The following is a 21,716-nucleotide window of genomic DNA, read 5'->3' as shown; positions in this document are numbered from 1 at the left end:
AAATGAATTAATAACATTCCAAATGATTTACCCCAATATTCTTACTGTCTTTACTTAAAAGATATGGATCCAAATCGTTTTTCTCATATATTAATTCAGACTAATAAAAAACCCTCAAATAAATTTTTATTTGAAAACAACAAATCACTTACAAATTTTTGGTTTTTAATTTGAATGAACCCGATACCGAATTGAACGGTATATTCAGTAAAACAATTAAACTAGGGTAATATTTTTACCATATTTACAAATTTACTTTAATTCCACACAACATATTAAATTCTAATAATTTCCCTACCGGTAACGATTTACAATAACTAATATCATTTTTATTTTCAAATGCTAGTATATAGTATCAGGTAATCGTAGAAATACATGCGTACAATGATAATAATAATTTTATGAAATTTTACATTAGCTTATGTAAGAATATGTTAAATATTAAGGAAGTTAAACACTAATTTTTAATAATAGTTTCATATTTAACCTTCATAACAACGTACCAGTCTTAAAATGCATGCAATATGGACCAAACAAGATAATAATCCTTCCAAAGCAAAGCCGATAAAGATCAAGCAAATGACAATACACAATCAACCATGCATATCACAGATTACACTAACGTTTCACCGCCCGCTTCAGATTAATTCAGTAACTAACGAATCAGAATACTGCAATTCCCTAACCAATCAGAAGTGCAAATGACATCGATCAATCAAGAAGAAGAGTACTTTACACCACTCATAACTCGAAAAATACGTGTCAATTCCAACCAATTATAATCCCTGTTTTTTACCCAATCATAAGGTGTAAATAAAACTTACCTAGATAAAATATAAGATTAGGATATGTAGCTTATGGATGGATATTCCTACCAATCATAATCCATGGTTTTTATCCAATAATAAGATGTATATAAATTTTAATAATTAGATTACAACCCATAATAAACTAAAAAATACTGTCATCGTCTAATTTTGTTACCCAAATACTGAGAAGTTTTTGAAAAAAAAAATTTAACAACTACAGTAGAAAGATATGTAATTTCCATTATTTTATCCGCTAAGCATAACAAAGATAATTATCCATTTATTATTCAATATAATTCATGTATTTACAATCCACTGTATCAATATTTTGTATGATTATAATTTAACATATGGAAAGATGTATTTTTATAGATATAGTACTTACGGGCCGATGCAAAAAAAACTCTTTATAACCGATAAATTAACGTTACAGCGTTTTATTTTTTATATAAAAAAATGTTTACAGTAAAGTTTTATAGCAAAATATATATCATTACCGCTCGTGAGAACCGGAGAAGTATTTTCTCGAAATTCAGAATTAAAATCTAAAAATTTTTAGATCAATTCATATACATGTTTTACGAGTGAAAATAATCTAATGGCATGTAGCTTTGTTTTATTTGTATTGTTCACCGGAAAGGAAAGTAGGTCAATACCCAATGTCAATTAGCTTATAATGTGTTGCAGATTTTGTACAATGATTTCCAGGTGTTAATTTTTATTAAAGAGTGGCGAGAGTTAAGAAATAGTCTGAAAAATTTTCCATTTAGGCTGCTATTATAGATAGACTCATTGAATTCTATTCATGGTACTTCCATAAAAGAGGACCAACCAGATTATAATTTTTAAACGTACTTTGTGATCGGTCGGGAATAATTCAACCTAATTAAGTAATTCTACCTAATTAATTCAACCTAATTATTTTATTAAAAACTTGCTTTGTACCATTTTTAAATAGTTTCGTACCTCCGGTTTCCCAGAATATAAAATTGTATTACATGAATTTGACTAGAATTATGTGTATGTCAATTGTTATTTTACTATTAATTTACATTTTCGCAGTGGCTAAGAAGAAATTACATTAGACCTATTATAGGTTTATTTATGATATTGTAATCAATTAATGTTTAATGTTTATGGTATGATTATGAAAATTGTCATTTTCCTTATTTTTATTTGTAATTTCCTTTTTTTTTAATCCAAAAATATCACGCTTTAATATAATAATCATTTCCTATTTACCTTTTACGACATCATAATCAATCCAGAAATAGGAATACTTCATAAGCTAAACGCATCAGTAATGTTACACTGTTGATAATTATTTAAAGCAACTGAAACGATTTTCATAAATGTAAGAATAATCTACTTTCTTTCAGTTAAATCGTCCGTTTCTTATAAATTTTCTTACCAGAAAAATATATGGGTATATATATTTTTACCCAATTATAAATCTTATGAAAAAAAATTAAATTCGGAAAAAAAAGGTAAAAGTACATTTTTAATTTAATGTACATTTCTTTAAAATGTTCAGAAATCTGTAAAATGTATCTCTTGTATCAAAAAATGTTTACCGCTGTATTATAAAAAAATATTAATTTCTTTTACGTTAACATTAATAAACATTAGATTTTCCTTAATACATACATCTTTATTCTCATATTAATATGCACAAAATAGCGTAAAACGTTTTTGTCTTTAATATTACAATTATATCTGTACAAATATTGTCTAATAAATTGCCTATATTATTATCTATTTATAAATCATACATAAATGATAAACAATGAAACAAAGCAAATAATAAATAATAAAGCACAGAAACCTTCAAGATCTATTCAGAAAACGTTTTAATATATGATAATATACGTATTTCAAATGTTAATGAAACATCTGAGTTTGCAAAGAAATTAATATAAATCATATGTAAACAATTGAAAAAATTATACTACAATAAAAAGTAAAAACAATGTTAAAAATTTTGTTTAAAAATGATTTAACTTAAATCACTCTTGAAACATTTATTCACGTGGATATTTAAATTCATTTTATAATAAATTAATTTTTGGGATATTTATATTAATGTTTACATTAATTTAATTAAACTTCTGTTTTACTTCCTTGTACGAAGTAAAGGAAGTATTGTGATCGCGAAAAAATTCGGTTCACAGATTTCAATGGAAATATCCATTTTGACCATCCCTGAATTCATTTTGACTAGTTTGGCGTGACATCTGTACGTACGTATGTATGCGTGTACGTATGTTTCTCGCATAACTCAAAAACATTTAGCCGTAGAAAGTTGAAATTTTGGATTTAAGACTGTAGTAACATCTAGTTGTACACCACCCCTTTTGATTACAATCGACTGGACCAAAAGTGTCCAAAAAAAAGGCCAAAATCAAACAACGTTTGGAGTTTGGACTTTTTCTTAACTGCAGTAATCATTGAGAGCTTTTCAACATTATATCGTAAGTGGTACTTATTTTCATTGGTATCAGTGCTGTAGCCAAATAAAGTTTTAATTAATAAAAAAAATATTTGGATCTTAGGGGAAGGCACATCGGTTCGAATCAGACTATATTTCCTTTTTTTAACTTTTTTAAATTTAAATTTATTGATGTTTTAATAATTATTAACCTCTGATTGTAAAAAAAAAAAAAAAAAAAAAAATTACGAGAATAAAAAAAGGTGGAAAAAATATCAGAAGTTAATAATGAAATAAAAGTCTATGTACTTTTCATTTTATGAAAATGTGTAGTAAATGTAATTTAATAGTCGTACAAGAAAGTCATCTGTTGTTCACATACGATTTTTTCCTTATCTTAATTTATAATAAATATTTACATATTTTTGTTCGTTATTTTGATAACCTTATAGCTGTTTAAAGTCAGGTATAATCAGTGAAATTACACTCTACTTAATAGACATAGAATATTTTAATCTTATGTAATTTTGTACTCATAATTTTAATTCTTATTAGTAGCTTATTGGATTATTTAAAATTTCTTTCGTTACTCGTTTTTATAGATTACGAGGATTGCAAAATCAACAATTGTTTCATTTTTACTTTGTTTCAAATTTAATTGCATTAAATGATGTCTACTAGTAAAATATTTTGCTAAAATACACTTCTAGTAATGAAGCATATGAAAATGTTTCCTTCAGAGGATTACTGGGCTTTTTTTTCTTATGCTTCATATAGAAAGAATTAATTCTTTCCTCGAAGTAAACTGAATAAAGGAAAACTACTTGTTAAACTTTTACGTTAAAACCGGTATACATGTAGGTAAGAAAGAATCAACAAACACCGAAAACTAATATTTTAGCAAGATATTTGAAGGTTAAAAGTCTTTCAGATATAATTATGAAAGTGATTAGAAAAATTTAGTTTGTTATATAATTGACGAAGGTGAAGATAGTAAGAAAAAAGTATTGATGATTATTAAAAGAAGGTAAAGGAATAATATAGGATAATTCAAGTGACTGAAATGCAGTCTGGTGGATTCTCTGAAAGAAATGGTTTAAGGTAAAACAGGGAAAAAAAATGTCAACTGGAATTAAACAACAAAGTATAGGTAATCTGAGAAGAGTGTTTTCATTATTTATAGGGATGTGTAATTAATTGTTCTTTAAAAGAAAAACAAAAAAACAAAATTATTTGTTAAAATTATCAAACAATTAGAGCAGATTTTTGTGGACTAATTTTATGAGAAATTTCAAACAATTCAGTAACTGAATAGGTAGAAAAAAAAAAAGAAATAGTAAATGATAACTAGTTTTTCTAATTAAAAAGTCTTAATTTTTATTTACTATTTTATGAAGAAAAAATGACAAAAAAGAAAAAAAATGACAACGAAAGCGTATTTCTTTTTTTACATATAAACAATGGAAAAATTACGTCACTTTACGCATTATCAATTTAAATATTTGTACATGTGGAATAAGTTTTATCTAATTCTATTAAAAAAATTAGATTAATTTTCTAAATTTCGATCTATAAAATTTGTGTGATGAAACAAGACATTTATAAAACTATGAATTCAAAAAATTCAACTACTTATATATTAGTTTGTGATTAAAATAACAAAAATTTACTATTATCATTTAAAATACCATTGTAATGAGGACTATTTGATATTAAAAAAAAAAACCTCTCGGCACACCGGAAGTTAGATTTCACCGGTACTAAGTAGGGGATAAAAAAGATTTCCACCTTAAAGTTAAGAAAAATTTCAAATTTACTCAATACGACAACGGTTGCATGTGAAAAATTTTCACATATTTAGCATACAAGTCCTATCTTCTTGCAATTCCAGGAATATTTTGGTCATCCCTTGCCGTAAGGGTTGGTCATATCAAAAATTGTTTCAGACAAAGTTTTAGAGGACTAACAATTGTTTTAGAGGACAAGTTCAGAGGACTAACGACCGTTTTAAACTGATTCTATAATATGCCTATTAAGGGAGGTATGATATTTTATGTCAACAAAACCCCATTTTTTCCATCCCCTGAGCCAATGGTTGGTGATATCAAAAGACTTTACTTGCATAAGTTTTAAGCCCTTATCATGAGAATAGTAAGAACTTTAATTGAATTCGATATTTTACTTAATAAGAAAGTTAGAGCGAAATTTTTTTTCGAAACAGCCCTCCATTGCACTCCCATCGTCCGATTTTGGCCGTTAACGAACACGATCGAGATTTTGGGACGAATTATTTTTACGGAACAATTTGAAAGTGATTGGCGGAAAATTATAGCAGTTATCGTGTCCACAAGAAAGTGAAATATATATACATATATATATATATATATATATATATATATATATATATAACATTTGAATTGACGGTGGTTTTGGGGACTGGGGGATACGAAACAAGAAGGTATTTCGAAATTTTCTGGAATCAAATCATGGTACCCATTACAATAGGTAGCTTTCTCATAATTTTTTTTCTTTAAACCTCCGGGACCAGCGTTAGGTATTGCTTCAGAGGATGAGATGAATGACGGGCAGCGATTAAAATGCCATGCCTGACCCGGGATTCGAACCCGAGACCTCCGGATCAAAGGCCGAGACGCTACCACTCGCATCACAGAGTCCGGCTTTCTTATAAAATCTACCTAAAAATTAATGATTGATATACTTAAATTTAGAAAAATAAAATAATTACATTTTGTTAATTTTCGAAACACTCTATATTTTTAATCCATTTTCAGCAAATCTAGAGTACATATATTATGTAATTTATAATTCAAAGCAAGAGGTTTATTCATATATTCGTGTATAGTTATTTTAAATTTATGCAACGGTTCAGATTTATTAAGCTTTATATTTAATTTATTTCAAAAGTATAATAATTGTTTTTTAATACTATAATATCCATATACAAAACGAAGCTTTAAAGTGAAACTATAAATAGAATCATTTTAAAGTATCATATATCGGTAAGTGCATCTAACTTAATAATAACGTGACTTTTAATATACATGGTAATAGGTAATTATTGTTATAATCGGAATATCGGGTAATTTCTGTTCTATATGATCAATATTAATTTGTTTTATTTTTACTATTCGTTGGTGTGCGGTGTATCAATCACTTATCCCTAAAAAGAAAATTAGAAAATTACGTAGCTGAAAATAATGAAATAGATATTTCTAATAATGCCAAAATAATTTAAATGATTCAGTTACTTTTAAATATAAGACGATTGCGCAAACAGTTTGAGAGAAAGGATTATTTATATTATTATTTGACTGATAACATAATTTGTCAAATATAATTTATGTTACTATATTACAGTCTTTAAATTATGCATATTGTTTTAATAGGTTACATGCAAACGAACTGATATTTTACTTTTGTAATTGGTAAAAGTAAAATGTATTCTGTCAAAAAAAAATAAAAATTTAAATTTAAATTTAAATTTAAAATCATTTCTTGTATTCTATATGATTTAATGTGTCAATTTTAACATGAAACTATTTATATTGCTCAAAATAGTTATTCAAGATTAACGAGAAAAATATTTTTTAACGAGACAGATTTATTCGTAATAAATAAAAATACATAACCGAAATGTTTAAACCGCGTGATTAAAATAAACTCTTACGGGGAAAAACAGTTATTCTGTTATTCCCCTCTATAAAACAATAGGAAGAATTACAGTGCCGGTATTTACAATGATGAAGAATTAATCAGTAAAGGTCATGACCGACGACACAATAATATATATAATGAGACCTCAATCGTATCATTTTAACAGTCTCTCTTGTCATAATACAGCTAGTAAATTACATCACAGTGTTTTTGCGCTACGCATTCTATCTACATCTTAACTGCCGTTACAGGTATGCAAATTAAACATTTTATTTAATCTTTGAAAATAATTTAAATTTTATATTTAATTATTTTTATTTCGCTATTATTTCATTTAAAAATAACAAATTTTGAAAATTATTTTGTTATTTTATTATTGTAAAATGCGAGTATATATAATTTATACATTTATGTATTTGGTTATACTTTACATAAATTTTTAGTAGATTGGATCACATCCCAAATCACATGGTAAGGAAACTCAAAAATGACATACTAGGAAAATAAAAACTTTTACGCCAAGCACATACAATTATAAATGACACTCAACACTAATAAAACAATAGAAAACAAAATAAGATATCGTAATAAGTAGAACAAAAAAAAGCGATGAACCAATGAAAAAAAAAAAGAAAAACATATGAAACAAATTTGAAGTTAAGAGTCTTATAGAAAATGCACAATATTCACCTCCGAGGTTACTAAGACACATTAAGACACTATAGAGACACTTAGGTCTAGAACGTGCAGTCGTTTCAACCTTCTAATAACAACCCCACGTAAATGTAAATGTAATCCATATACCACGTAAAATAATAATCTATTTTATTAAGTTACGGTACCCTGTAAAAAAATAAGTGAAATAATTCAAAAATAAAATGACCTGTAATTTTTAATTAAATTTTTACAGATAAAAGAAATAAAATGACCTGTAATTTTTAATTAAATTTTTACAGATAAAAGAAATAAAATGACCTGTAATTTTTAATTAAATTTTTACAGATAAAAGAAATAAAATTCCGATTTTTTTTGTTAAATTACTATAATTTCGAAGTTGAGTAAATGTACTTATGCAAAAATTATTACAAATGAAAAATATAAATATCACAGGTGATTTCTATCAATTTAACAAAGGTACTTTTCAGTTTAATTTAAATAATCCCATTTCAATATTTAAAAAAAATAATATATACTTTTTAAATTAATAATAAATTGAAAAATCTAGAAAAAACCGTTTCAAGTTTTATATCATTATTTATTTTTTGTATAATATTATTATTATTATTATGTATAATATTATTATTATTATTATTATTTGTATAATATTTTTGGTATACTTTTGATTTGATTGGTTTGTAAGGATTTAATTTTGTAGTTCTGCCAATTTTTTTTTATTAAATGCAAAGAAAATATGCATTCACAACCGTTTTTTAATACGAAAATGTTTAAAATATTCTGTTTGATTTGCTTGTTAGATAAATATATACAATTTTAAATTTCTCAGTGTGAATTAAAAATAAATTTACAGTTTTCAAAATTTCAGTTCCGGAAACGATTCATCTCTTACAGCGCATGTTAATTCGACAACTCAAATCATTACAATATGAAAAATTATGTAGTAAAATTAAAAAAAAAAAAGCTTTTACATCACACTGCTCATCTAATTTTTGAATTTTCTTTTCATTTTCGGCTAAAATTAAAAAAAAAAAATGTTTAATAGATTCTGGGTTAAATAATTCAGATTCAGTCAGCTCAAACTAGGACTTGAGCATTTTGTTTAGATTTAGGAAAATACGGTTTAAACAATATGAGATACAGGTATTATAATTAAACATTAATATTTTAAATATTTATTAATTACTCCGCTCCCTGACCACCCTCGTTCATTATCCTCATGCTTGTAAGAATAATACTTTTTAAATAACAATTAAAGACTGTTCAATTTATAAATCATCAGAGTATAAATCATCAGATTTTTACACAGCAAAATTTTGGTCAGCACAAGACCCGAAACTTCGAGTAATCTGAAGAATACGGGTTTTAGAATAATCGGGCTCCTTGTCTTAAAAATATTGGTTATAGCTGATTAACTGTCCTTCGTTCGGTTAAAAATATTTTTTCATGGTTCTTAGCGTTATCCGACAAACACCACAAGGAAATTCGTTTCACGTTTTTTTTTTATTTTTGTTCGTATTTTTTAAATGTTTTTTAGTCAAGTAACTGGGGACAGGTCGCAGCTAATAGCGTTGCACACACAGTAACAGAAGTAATGGCTGTGTAGGTTGAGCCGCGTCGTTCACAGTCGCATCTTTAAAGCTACTTTTCTTGATAACTGAAAGAGATATCGAAAAAAGTATTATGAAACCTTTTTCATAAAAAAAATAATTTAAAATATTGCAAGAGATCTACGAATTCGATTTGATCAAAGGTTTGGCAATAATAAAGTCGGATGTCGGCAAGGAACATAATCCGGTTGTCACTGTAAGCCAATTAAACGGCTACCATTTTGAAACGATGAAACATTTCGTAAAGACAATATTTCTATGTTCTTTCCAATTATAAAACCTATATTCATGCAAACTTTTAGTTCAATCGGTTGAGTAGATTTTATGTGAAAGAATAACTGACTAACAGACACCACTCTCTCTCTCTCTCTCTCTATATATATATATATATATATATCTAATATATATCTAAAGTATATATATATATACTTTAGATAAAAAAAAAAAAAAAATATATATACAGTATATATATATATATATATATATATATATATATATATATATATATATATATATATATATATATATATATACTTTAGATAAATATACTCGTACATAATAATAATAATCTGATTTTTTTTTCAGGGAAATATTAAATTTGTAGCAGTCAATATGAAGCTCACGTTAGCAATTATTTTTGTAGTATTTTCAGTGATATGTGTATTATCAACGGAAGCATCACCACGTTTTGATCAGGAATTTTCACAAGTAAGTTCTTATATAAAAATATAAACATGTATAAACTAAATTCAATAGATGTTTCAATAACAGTTGGTACAGGCACTAGTTTAAAAATATTAGAGAAATTTATATCACTACATATCATCAAACAATACTTAAAATATAAATAAGATTATTTTATATTTTTATAATAATACATTTTTCTGTTAATGAACTGAGGTAATGAATAAAATAACGAAAAGGAACTCATTAATTAGTTACTTTATACTACCTGTCCCAATCATTCTTATAATTCAGGCCAACATAAAAGATAAATTAGGTTTGTTTCATTAAAAGCAATTATTTTCACTGTACCACAATTTCTATGCAATTTTTCGAGTGAAATTGCTACTTTAAGTTTTAATAAATTCATAGGTTTGATGTTCAAAAATAGTTCAAAATTAAAATAATCCTAATTCATATATATTTATTTTTATCACGAACGGAGGAAAACTAATGACTAATTTATTACTAAATACATATATATTTTATTCAGTTATTTTAATAAAATATAATAAGGATAAAAAAAAGATTTTTTATGAGTTTTTATAAATTTAAATAGAAAGCAATGGAAATTTATACATTTTAGCGTGGAAAGAGATGTTTACTATTTTGCAACTATTTTCTCAATCATTAAAAAAAAAATATTCTGAACAAACTCATATTTCTCGTTTATATGAGGAATAAGCAATTTTATGATTTGTATTAACCTTTTTACAATCTTGAAGGTCAGATTGAAGTATATTATTTTAAGATATTATAATTCAAGTAATACTTTTATGTTAGAACAAAATCTGCGTGCTAAAATGGCCAAATGTATATTTTGATATAGTTTTTTTTTTTTTTTTTAGAAATTTGTGAGAAAAAACAAATGTATTTTTTTTTAATGTAGTTTGTTGAACTAGTAGAAATAATCAGTGTATTTTTTTTTGAAAATTCACCAACTCAAAACGTTTTTCTACATACTTTAGAATTTGAATATGAGCTTCGTTGGTGGTTCTGCAAATATCCAGACGATAATCGACTTCTGACTATCTCCGCTGGATCATTGCAGGCGTAACTTTGGAGATATCAGCGATGATCCGTTGTCTTAAATGTTGTACATCCATAATTTTTTCACTGTAGACAATGTTTTTAACGTATCCTCATAGAAAAAGTCTAGAGGTGTCAAATCTGGGCTTCTCGGAGACCAAAAAACCGGACCAGCCATACCAATTCGACTTAGGGATTCATTGAGAGCGCATCGAATGCCTAGGTTAAAGTATAGGTGCGTACCATCTTGTTGAACCATTACAGCAACGTTACTTTATTGTTCAATTTGTTCAACTTGCGGGAAAACGTTCAGTTGCAGCACGTCTAAATAAAGATTCCCTGTGGTAGTAGATCGTGAAAAAAGAATGGGCCAATCACACGGTTGGACATCAAACCGAACCGTAGTTTATTTTTGGGAATCTCTAACATACTCAATAATTTTACTGGATTGCTAAGATCTCCATACATGCAATTATGCCGGTTGACACAACTACTGACATTGAAAGTCACTTCATCCTTAAACATAAAGATGATATAAGTTTTTATGAAAGTTATATACAGAACGTACAAAAATAATTGTAATATACATTTGTTAATAGCCTTAGTAAACTGATATTTAATAAATTTCATAATATTTGTTTTCATAAAAAAGTAAAGGTAAAGCTCTGCCAGCCATCGGCACCGTCCGCCCGCACGAACGGTAGTATCGGGCTTGCACCGACTAAAAACCCTCCCCCATTTTACAACAACCCAGATACCTGGCTTGTGGCATAACTCATAAGCATGCTGTATTTCTTGCAGGCCTCCTGCGGATGATTCGGGGAGTCCTAGACATCTCAACGGCAGCGCCGAACTCTAGGGCCCCCAACTACCTCCTTGCTCAGGCTGTCCCCTTCCCATCCATCGGAAAACAGCTAACGCTGTTGACCCTCCTCCACCATCTTGTTGCGTAGGATGCTCATGACGGTTATCGCTTGCCATATGGTCTCGTTAAGCAGGAGCTTATCCACTAAATTTTCGGCATTTATCGTGTCTACTATCGCACCTCCGCTGCCTCTCATCTGTTCACCTACCACATTCTAAGAATGTGTGGCAGTAGGAACACCTCGAATCCAATCTTCTGATTTTCTTAGTAAGATAGGCGTTGAATCTGTCATGGCCAAACAAGAGCTAAGTTAGCCAAAAATCTCTCCCCGTGCTCTCCACAAACCCTTTTTCTGACTTTTGGGATCACAAGGAAGGTCCACCTTCCTACGGTGATGCTCCCAGCTATCCTGCCACCTTGAGAGTAGCCATTCATATGATTCTCTTTATTGTCGCTACTCCACCTCTCGACCGATTCAAATATCCTCAGTTGAATAGGCGGCATCCCTGCAATAACGAACACAGCCGGAGTGAACACGCTCCTATATGCGGAGGCGATCTAGCGTGCCAGCTGCCTCAGCAGACTACTTAGCCTATTCCTGCATTTACCTTACAGCTTGGCGCAATGCCACACCGATGCCGCATAAAATATAATTTACGACACCGTCGTAGGAGTATCCTTCTTTTAAATGACAGCGGATCCCCTACGTTTGGCTTTATTTTGGTAAAGACCTTCACTGTCCTTCTAGCCTTCATAGTCACTTCCTCCACATTTCTGGTGAACTTCCTTCACTTGTTCATCCAGAAACCCAGATACTTTGCCTGTTTGACTGGCTCAACCACATACCCATCTTCCTTAATTCGTGTGTGAGGGAGTTTCCTTCTCCCAGTAAGTACTAAGAATTTTGTTTTTTCAGCTGCAAGGCTAAATTTCTTGCCTTCACACCACTTTTTCGCCATTTCTATGCTCTATTCATCTTTTGCATGAGTCACTGGACCTCGTTATCCACCGCAACTACCACCACATCATCGGCGAATGATGTGACTTCTACGCCCTCCGGCCACCCTAGATCGTGTAGACCCTCATAGACTATGTTTAATAATAGTGGCCCAAAATAATTACATTTATATCTTTTACGTATACTAATTCGTTATTTTTGTTTTACTATTGGTATTCCAACCGTAAGAAAACAACAGAATTTCAGGATTTTATTATAAATTAAAAAAAATAATAATTGAATATATATATATAATTTTTTATCGGTTTTTTTTTGGATGAGAGTTAACTAGAAGTATTAGCAAACAGAATTTCAGATTTTTATGTTGATTAAACATTCCACAAGTGGTGACACTGGAATAGAATAAATATTGAAGGTGTTCATTTAAAAATTAAAGTACGATTATTTAATTATTAACAGATATCATGTAATATAATGATTATGATTTGAAATTACAGCTACGTGAAAGAAGATCTCCAGGTAAAGGAAAATTTGAGTTTGATGCTCGAGATGAACGCGATCAGAATGGAGACTCTAATCGTTACCTTAGAGGTGGCTATCAACAAAGATTATACGGCGATGATAAAGGAACACATGTTGACGCTGATGCTCATTACCAAAGGAATTTTAATAACCATGGCCCTCGTGATCAACACGGAGCCGGTGTTAAACTAACAATACCAATCGGTGATGATTAATATAACAATTTCTATTATATTGTTCTGCCAATTATTGTTACTACTGTATAAATTCTGTACATTCTGTAAAAAACAATTAAATTTTTTTTCTATTAAATTATGTCGTTGTTTAAAAATATAATTTATTTTTAGGTTTTTTTTGTTATCATTTCACCTGCCTTTATGTATCATTTATCTTGTTATTTATAATTTAAAAAGTTATAAAAACCTATTAAAAATAATTTTTCATTTGACATATATCATAAAAAATATTTTTTTGATCTTATTATTTTATTACGGAAAAGATCCAGTAAATAACACAATTCAGTTATTTACAGCTATTTAAAATGTAATCAATATCTTTTGACAATCCTGGACCAGGAGTCCAGGCGATGAAGCCCCCAGATTAGACGGTCGGGCAAGCGAAGCGACTATAAAAGTTTGTATAAACTTTTATATTTATTTTATACACATAAAAGAAAGCAATTTTTATTTAAATGGTTTGAAGTTTTATTTTAATTTTATTTTTTTTATAAAGGCAAGAAAATAGTGTTGCATACTTTTGCACTGACAATCTGTATTGGTTAAAAATCATTTTTGTTAATCTGATCTTAATTTATTTTAGCTTAGTTTTTTTTATATCAAATATGCTGCTACAAAGTAGCTTGTGTTTTGTAATGCAGTATCTATATTATAAGCTACTGAAATTTTAAAATATATATTGTATTACTTATAGCTATAATGTTTTTTTTTTTTTTGATTATTTATCATACTTTTTATATAATAATATATAAATTATTAATATTCATACGTCTAATATCATAGAAGTTTTGAAACCAATTTTCAGTGCAACATGTCAAGTATTCCGAAATTTAAGAGTAAACAGTACATTAATTCATAAATACAATGAATGATTATTATAACTTATAAACATATCTTTCTCACTTGTAATTTAGTTTTTTAAAAAATATCGCACAAAAAAATGTTAATTATTTTTTTTTATTCTGTAAAATAATAATTAAGAAAAAATGTATTTTGATATATTGTTAAACAGTTTTTTAATTATTTTTCATCGAAACAATATTTTTGTTAAATTTATCCATTACTCAAATCTCATTCTATTATACATAATTTTAAGAACAGCTTACCAAAATTCTATTTGATTTCCTCAAGCGCTTTTGGCTATTCGTCATCTTCAGGAAGAAAGATGGCAGAATAGCCAAAAGCGTTTGAAAAAATCGAATGAAATTATGGTAAGCTGTTCTTAAAATTATGTATAATAGTTACTTTACCAACCGTATCATATTCGAAAAACTTACATTCTTTTAATTCATTACGTAAAAATTCCAGATAATTTCTGCCTGTGACACGATGTTGTAGTATGAAAGAACCAATTAATTGGTCATCTATGATACCACACCAAACATTCACTGAAAATCGTTGCTGGAAATTTTTTTCTACTGTAGCATGTGGGTTTTTTCAGACCACCGATGCGCATTCCGTGTGTTGTTTATTCCGTTACGAGTGAAAGTAGCTTCATCCGAAAATAGTATAAATGGAATTAAATGTTCATTCCTATTAACCCATTGACAAAATTGCAGCTGGCTGGCGTAGTCACCAGGCTGGAAATGTTGCACTTTCTGAATATGAAAAGGATGCAATCTATTATTATTATTATTATTATTATTATTATTATTATTAAATGTCCTCCATACTCTAATTTGTGAAATATTGAGCCGTGTTGCAATTAATCGTGTGCTCGTTGCCGGACTACGTTGAACCAACTGCAGAATGTTTTCACCTTCATCAGAATGATTTTCTTGTCGTTCAGATGAAATATGAGCGCTGGGAAGTGCACCATTCTCACGAAGATTATTAAAAATTCTAATAAATACTTTACGATTTGGTACAACACGACCAGGATACCTATGTCGATATTCCGTAACCGCTGCCCCAACACTTCCATTGCAAAATCCATAGATGAAAATCATGTCGGCATATTCGGCATTAGTGAAGATACGCGGCATTTTTTAAAACAAAACTAAACAGAATTTCACTTCTTTCAACAGACTTGATTTTTATGCACTGTAAAATGAATACAAAATTACACTTCTTAACAGTTTTCTGAAATTTTTACGATAAGAATTTGACGTAATACTGCAAACACGATTGATCTGCGAAAGGTTATTTAACACATTACCACAATTAACTGACAACAATGAGTAGTACTTAAAACAAATTGTGATGAAAAAATCAGTGTTGCCAACTTGTTTTCCGTAGGTCTAAAATTATTGTACCTACTAGACACATCTGTTTACTGTTTTTGTAACATTTTCTTCTAAGTTTTCGTCCGTTTTGTTGTTAATAAGAGTCGACATGTTTAAAATTTTATTTCTTATTTGTTGACATTATTTACATCAATCTTCTTATAATTAAATTCTCTACAATTTATGTTTAAAAGGTGTATGATTTATTGCCAATTTAACAACGTTATTGTACGTCAAACTTAAAGTAATGTGTTTTTTGACCCTATTTTTAGCGTTTTACATGGGATATCTTAGAAACTAAGTGAGATACAGTTCTGGGACCTATTTTTTTTTATTTCCCAGCTCAAAAACCATAAGAAACAATTGAATTTGTCTCTTAATTGACGTTCCCAGAAATTCAGAAAACCTTAATTTACCCGGAGGAACTGAAACTCGGGCGAATTCTTTCACCCTGTATAACTCGCTAACGAAGCGTTTTCGGACCTATGTTTATATGAACGTTTTTCTTATTTTTAGCCTCTAGAATGAGTTGTCAAAGTATTGCCCTATCCTCCTGAATCACTCTGTATATAGCAAAGTCATAAACAAATAATGAACATGAAACAGGGGCTACGCACATTTAGTAATACTGTTGATGACTATAAATAAGGTGGTACTTAAAACACTTCCTTGAGGCACTTCATTCTCCAAGGTGACGCTAACCGATAAGGAATCTCCAACACGAACACGGAAAATTCGGTAATTTAAGAAACCCCTGATAAATGCAAGCATAGAGCCTTTGACTCCCCATTCTTTAAGGGTATTAAGAATACCACGTCGCCAGGCCGTGTTGTACGCCTTTTTGATATCAAAGAAAATAGCTACGAGGCGCTGAGCGCTGATAGAGCAGGAAAGCGTTTTGAATAGCTGCTTTCATTGACATTAAGTGGTCAATGGAGGAACGTCCTTTGCGGAAACCGCATTGTTCTAGACACAGAAGGTCATGTCATCTGAGGTGTATTTGCAAGTGCAAATAGAGTGAATATCTCGTTTAGTATAGTCGGATATGGGGAAAATTTGTAGTCATGGTTCAAATTTTTTACTTTTCTTCACCCCTTTCAAGGTCGAACATGGAAAATCTACAAATCGGTTTTTTGATATTCACAGGAAGATCACACCCACCAAAAATCAATATCTCAATTTGTAACAGAGAAATTAAAAATATAGTAAATTCAATGTTACGTCATTTTAACCCTTTAAACTTGGAATTTCAAAAACTCCTTTCGTAGAGTGCACTTTCACCGTAAGATGAATATCTTACGGTATACAAATTTTCATTAAATCTTCAGCAGTTTTAACTGGACGTTGATTATGAGTGCGTAAGAACATGTTTTATAGGTACAGGTAATGGTAACGTTTACTTCGTAGAAAATTCGACATAATGCTTTCTGTTTTGTAATTAATTTAATTTTGATGGATATAATTTGATTTTAAGGATTTTATTTAATTGATTTTAATTTTATGAAAATAAGTTTAGCAAATAACTACTCCTTTTTTCTCATTTAGATCATTAAAGGATAGAATTAATAAAACAAAGTGTTAATGTTACACAATATTATTATCTTAACTAAAAAGATTTACTGATCATATTGTTTATCATAGTCAGGATGTAAACATTTTTTAAACGTGATATTTTTTTTAATTTTAGATTTAATAATCGTTAAAAACACAGGAAGAGAACTACGAGTTAATAGTAACTAAGCATGTTAAATAATAATTACCATTATAGTATTAAATTATTGATTTGTGTAAAGCCAATAAAGGTTTATACTTGGTTAAGTATAGTGTTAAACCTCGGTGAATTGTTCTTAAACATGGAATGTTACAATTAATATTAAATATCCTTTTTTTGCGGTAAATAAAAAGGTTCTATTCATAGTCTAAACGATTCCTTAATATTCTTACACCCTTTCATAGTGGAAAAATAAAAGAAAATATTACAATTACGTGTTCTATTTTTTACTTAGTTTATTATTTTCCCATTTTTTATATTTGTGTTTATATTTGAAGTAAGATTTTTTTACTTCTTTTTAAAAAGATTAAACAAACATTTATGAATTTTTCTGTTATTCTCATGTTGTATTGAGGGAAACGTTTATGTGTGTGCGTGAGACATTACCTTGAAAAGGTAATTTGAACCAGCTGTTAGAAACTTTTTAAATATCTCTTTTTGTTTTACAGTTTTATTTATAACCATTTTTCTAAATGATGAAACTATAAGTAAGTTGTACAGAATGATAATGACGTGAAAGAGAGGCATCCAGTTATAATTCCAGGACAATACAAAAAAATCTGAATAAAGTACAATACAACAAAAAGTATACGAATAAAATATAATTAATAACTCACAAAGTCCGTAACAAAGTACACATAATTCAACAAGTAATTATAGATAGCAAGAAGAATAAATGATCAACATATCATAGCTATAAAGAACAACAGAGTTAGATTGTTAACAAAACAGAGCAAGTAAATGAATTTAACTGACACAAATCATATATGAGAAGAAAAAAATCAAAACCACGAAACAAAATTATTCAGTAAACTTAAACAATTCATGAACAACAAAAGAAATCATATTACTATACTAAAATAAACTATAAACAGCAATCTGCAAAACTTTGCAAAGAAATGGACGATATTAACCGCAGAACAGTTTCTAGATGGAATACACGCAACATATTCTCACATCTTTACTATTACCCAAAAGGTTAACAGTCATATGGCGTTCATTCGTGTTAAGCTTAAGTTACATACTCTGAACTTCGTGAATTTTTTCGCAAATAGACGGCATCTTTAGGTAATCGTGGATCTCCTTGTTCTTCGCAAATCATGTGATATGTGCTTCAAGATTTTGTTCTGGAATCTTTGGATGATGTCGATATTGCTACTGCTTGCCGTACCTCAAAGTTGTATTCATATCGGTTTTAATAAGTCTTTTAAATCGGTACGGAATAATACATTATGTAAATTACATCATTATAAGATAAATTATAAAAATAAAAATATAAATTATAAGATAAAAATAAGCAGGAAAAATATTTCATGTCTTCCCGGGTATTAATAATAAAAATTAAAAAAAAAAAATTGAGCTAAAAAAATAGAATATATATTTTTAAAGGTGGGGAATAAATTTTAAGAAAACGTTTTCTAAAATTATTCATATATCGGTTAAGCTTAAAAAAGTTTCTGAAGTAAAGTTTTCACTAAATTTAACACCCCTTCAATAAAGGCTGAAAAAAGTTAAAAAAAGACTTTAAAAAATTACGTCCACGATCTATAATTTAAAAAAAAATGTTGACATTTCTTGATATAAATATTCTATATATAAAGCATAAATTTGAAAAATATTTAAACCGCAGGGAGAAAGAGAAAAAGAAGAAACAACATATTCTAATTTTGAAGAGGTGGGAATTGGTTTTTTGAAAAAGTGTTTTTTTTTTTTTTTTAATTGTTTATATATGCATTGTTGGTAACAAATTTACTCTAATAAATTTTTCTCTAAAGTCGCTCTGAAAAAAAAAAACAAATTGGTTTTCTTGCGATATTCCATATTGAATTATTAAAAAAACGATTATGATAAATACCCCATACGTAGAAATATTTAAGCTAAATTGAATGAAAACCTATTCGGTGAGTCCTGAGATAAGTCCCAAACAGTGCGACACACGTACGACAAACATAAGTACATATTATCGCGTGTTCGCTGATCGATCAGGATATTTAGAGATTGACAATTGAAAATATTTATATTATCACAATTTATTCTTTTAAGAACATAAGTAGAGCAAGACATATCAATAATAATAATAGGTTTGATCTCTCTCAGGAAGAAATAAAAAAGAAGCAAGCAATGATCATCCAACAGGAATTTTTAGCAAGCAACCGTCAGTAGCTACGAAGAACATATTAGAATTTATACTGACGGTTCTAACCGAACATGGTGTTTGATGCTCCATATATGTAAATGTAGAGGCCCACTTTTGGAAACTGCCAGATATGGCCAGTGTCTATACGGCAGAACTTACTGCTATACAGCAAGCTCTTCGGTATACAGAACACTATTGCGAAGAGAGAGTGCTAATATGTTCCGATTCTCTAAGTGCACTTGTTGCAATGCGGAACAAGAACATTAAGGATGTCCTAATTGCAAACATCCTGTCCATTACGTATGTTCTAAATCAACGAGGACAGCGAAGCGTATTTGTATGGACTCCATGGTATGTTGGTATTGCAGGGAATGAAAGCGCAGACGAAGCTGCCAGAAAGGCAACAGTTTGCGATGTTTTGGATACAATTTCTGTAAGGGTGGCAGGTGTTAAAAACAGTCTAACTAACATAATAAGAAATAAGTGGACTTCTGATTGGAGGAGTTTAAATACAAAATTAAACTCAATCAAAACTTCTCCATATAAATGGAAAAGCGACGTGAAGTTGACTCACCGAGAACAAGTGACTGTGATCAGACTTAGAATCGGTCACACGTGAATAACAAATTCATATTTGTTAACCGGCGAAGAAAGACCAATGTGCGGTGTTTGTAATAAAACACTTACAATTAAGCAGAAGAGTGTACCATATATGAGGACCTCAGAAAGAGATTCCGGCTAAGAAATGATATTGCTGCTAATTTGGATAATGGGAATGAAGGAAAAATAGTTGCCCCTATTTACACGCCACCGGACTTCTTAAAAGTCTGTAAAAGTGGAAAATTTAAAGCTGTGTTAATCAAACTCTAAGGGGTAGTTTTATATATATAAGAGAGTTTCGAAGCGTGGCAAGCGTATCACGTATCCTCGTGGTGGTAGCCCTGGCTTGCCTGCATTCAAGAACAGGGAGTTGGGGTGTATCCAATGATGGCACGGTGGACCCTCAAGGGTGGATTGTGGGCGCTAGGCTATGGGTAAGCGCAATGCATGCTTGTAGCCAAGTAGATCAGGACCGGGAAGGGCAGCTTCCCCGCCGAGGGGATTTTTGTACATCCTGAACAGGTGGTCAGATTGCTCTTATGACGCTGGGAGGACCCCGATGGGTTACGTCCTACGGGACTGTTTTTTAGGGGGGGGGGAGTCAACTGCCACGGCATCCTGCTGCGACTGATATGCTGCTTAACGGCGGTTCTGGTCGTTCCGAGGGTGCTTAAATAAATAAATAAACGAGACAGGTAGAAGGAGATAATGGTATTGTAAAGTCTTGTATTTTCCATTTATGTTCTTTGTGATATTTTCTCAACTTTTTTAAGATTGGGAGCCTTTACACCCCATAAATGTTGTTTGTTTATTGTTTTTAGATTAATGTTTTGTGTACTTTGTGCTTTTAAATAAAAATGTAAGGGCCTTTTACACCCTTACATATGACGACCCTGATGGTGATACTAACCTCTTTTTAAGAATGTGAAGAGGGGGCTAATGACCTTAGCAGTCGATGCCCATAAAATCAAAGAAAAGAGAAAAAAATAACAACAACAACAATAATAATAATAAGCTGTGATTACATACAAAACAGAATTTAAAGTAATCGTCAGGATTTATTTACAGTAGCTAAGAAATGAAAACCAGAATTCAGTCCTACTGCCAAAATACATTTAGGATGACCGCTAAGCTTAACACTTTTAACTACTAGTTTTATATTAACAATAGTACAATAAATAAGACATGTTCTTTTACTGCAAATACATTTGCTGTTCACAAATAAAACTACCCTAACAATTTAATTTATGAATGAAATTTAGTACATTATCTCTTTCACTTATCGTCTAATAGTAACAACTCACCGAACCATTTCTTGTTTTCATGTACTATCCAGATTGGAATTACTTGTGATGTCAGCTTAATCGCGACTAGAACGTACGCACTAGAAATTCGCTCCTTGATTGACTCGCATAATAGCTCATCGCAGAATACTCTCGCCTCAAACACACAT

At 29.6% G+C, this 21,716-nt stretch overlaps 1 protein-coding gene and 1 long non-coding RNA gene across 3 annotated transcripts in view; one reads left to right on the top strand and one right to left on the bottom strand.

The window, feature by feature from the left end:
* LOC142326800 (uncharacterized) overlaps nucleotides 1–21,716 on the bottom strand; it is a 261,090-nt gene that overhangs the window by 35,632 nt on the left and 203,742 nt on the right. The gene's annotated exons all lie outside the window — the stretch shown is intronic.
* On the top strand, nucleotides 7,008–13,644 carry LOC142326795 (uncharacterized). The gene is made up of 3 exons (XM_075369511.1): nucleotides 7,008–7,163; nucleotides 9,783–9,905; nucleotides 13,270–13,644. The coding sequence occupies exons 2-3, from the start codon at nucleotides 9,810–9,812 to the stop codon at nucleotides 13,507–13,509; spliced, it is 336 nt and encodes a 111-aa protein (XP_075225626.1). The 5' UTR covers nucleotides 7,008–7,163; nucleotides 9,783–9,809; the 3' UTR covers nucleotides 13,510–13,644.

This window comes from Lycorma delicatula, chromosome 6 (genome assembly GCF_047948215.1).
Source record: "Lycorma delicatula isolate Av1 chromosome 6, ASM4794821v1, whole genome shotgun sequence".
Taxonomy (NCBI): Eukaryota; Metazoa; Arthropoda; class Insecta; order Hemiptera; family Fulgoridae; genus Lycorma; species Lycorma delicatula.
Note: the sequence above shows the minus strand (reverse complement) of the source record. Positions and strands in the feature narration are given on the sequence as shown.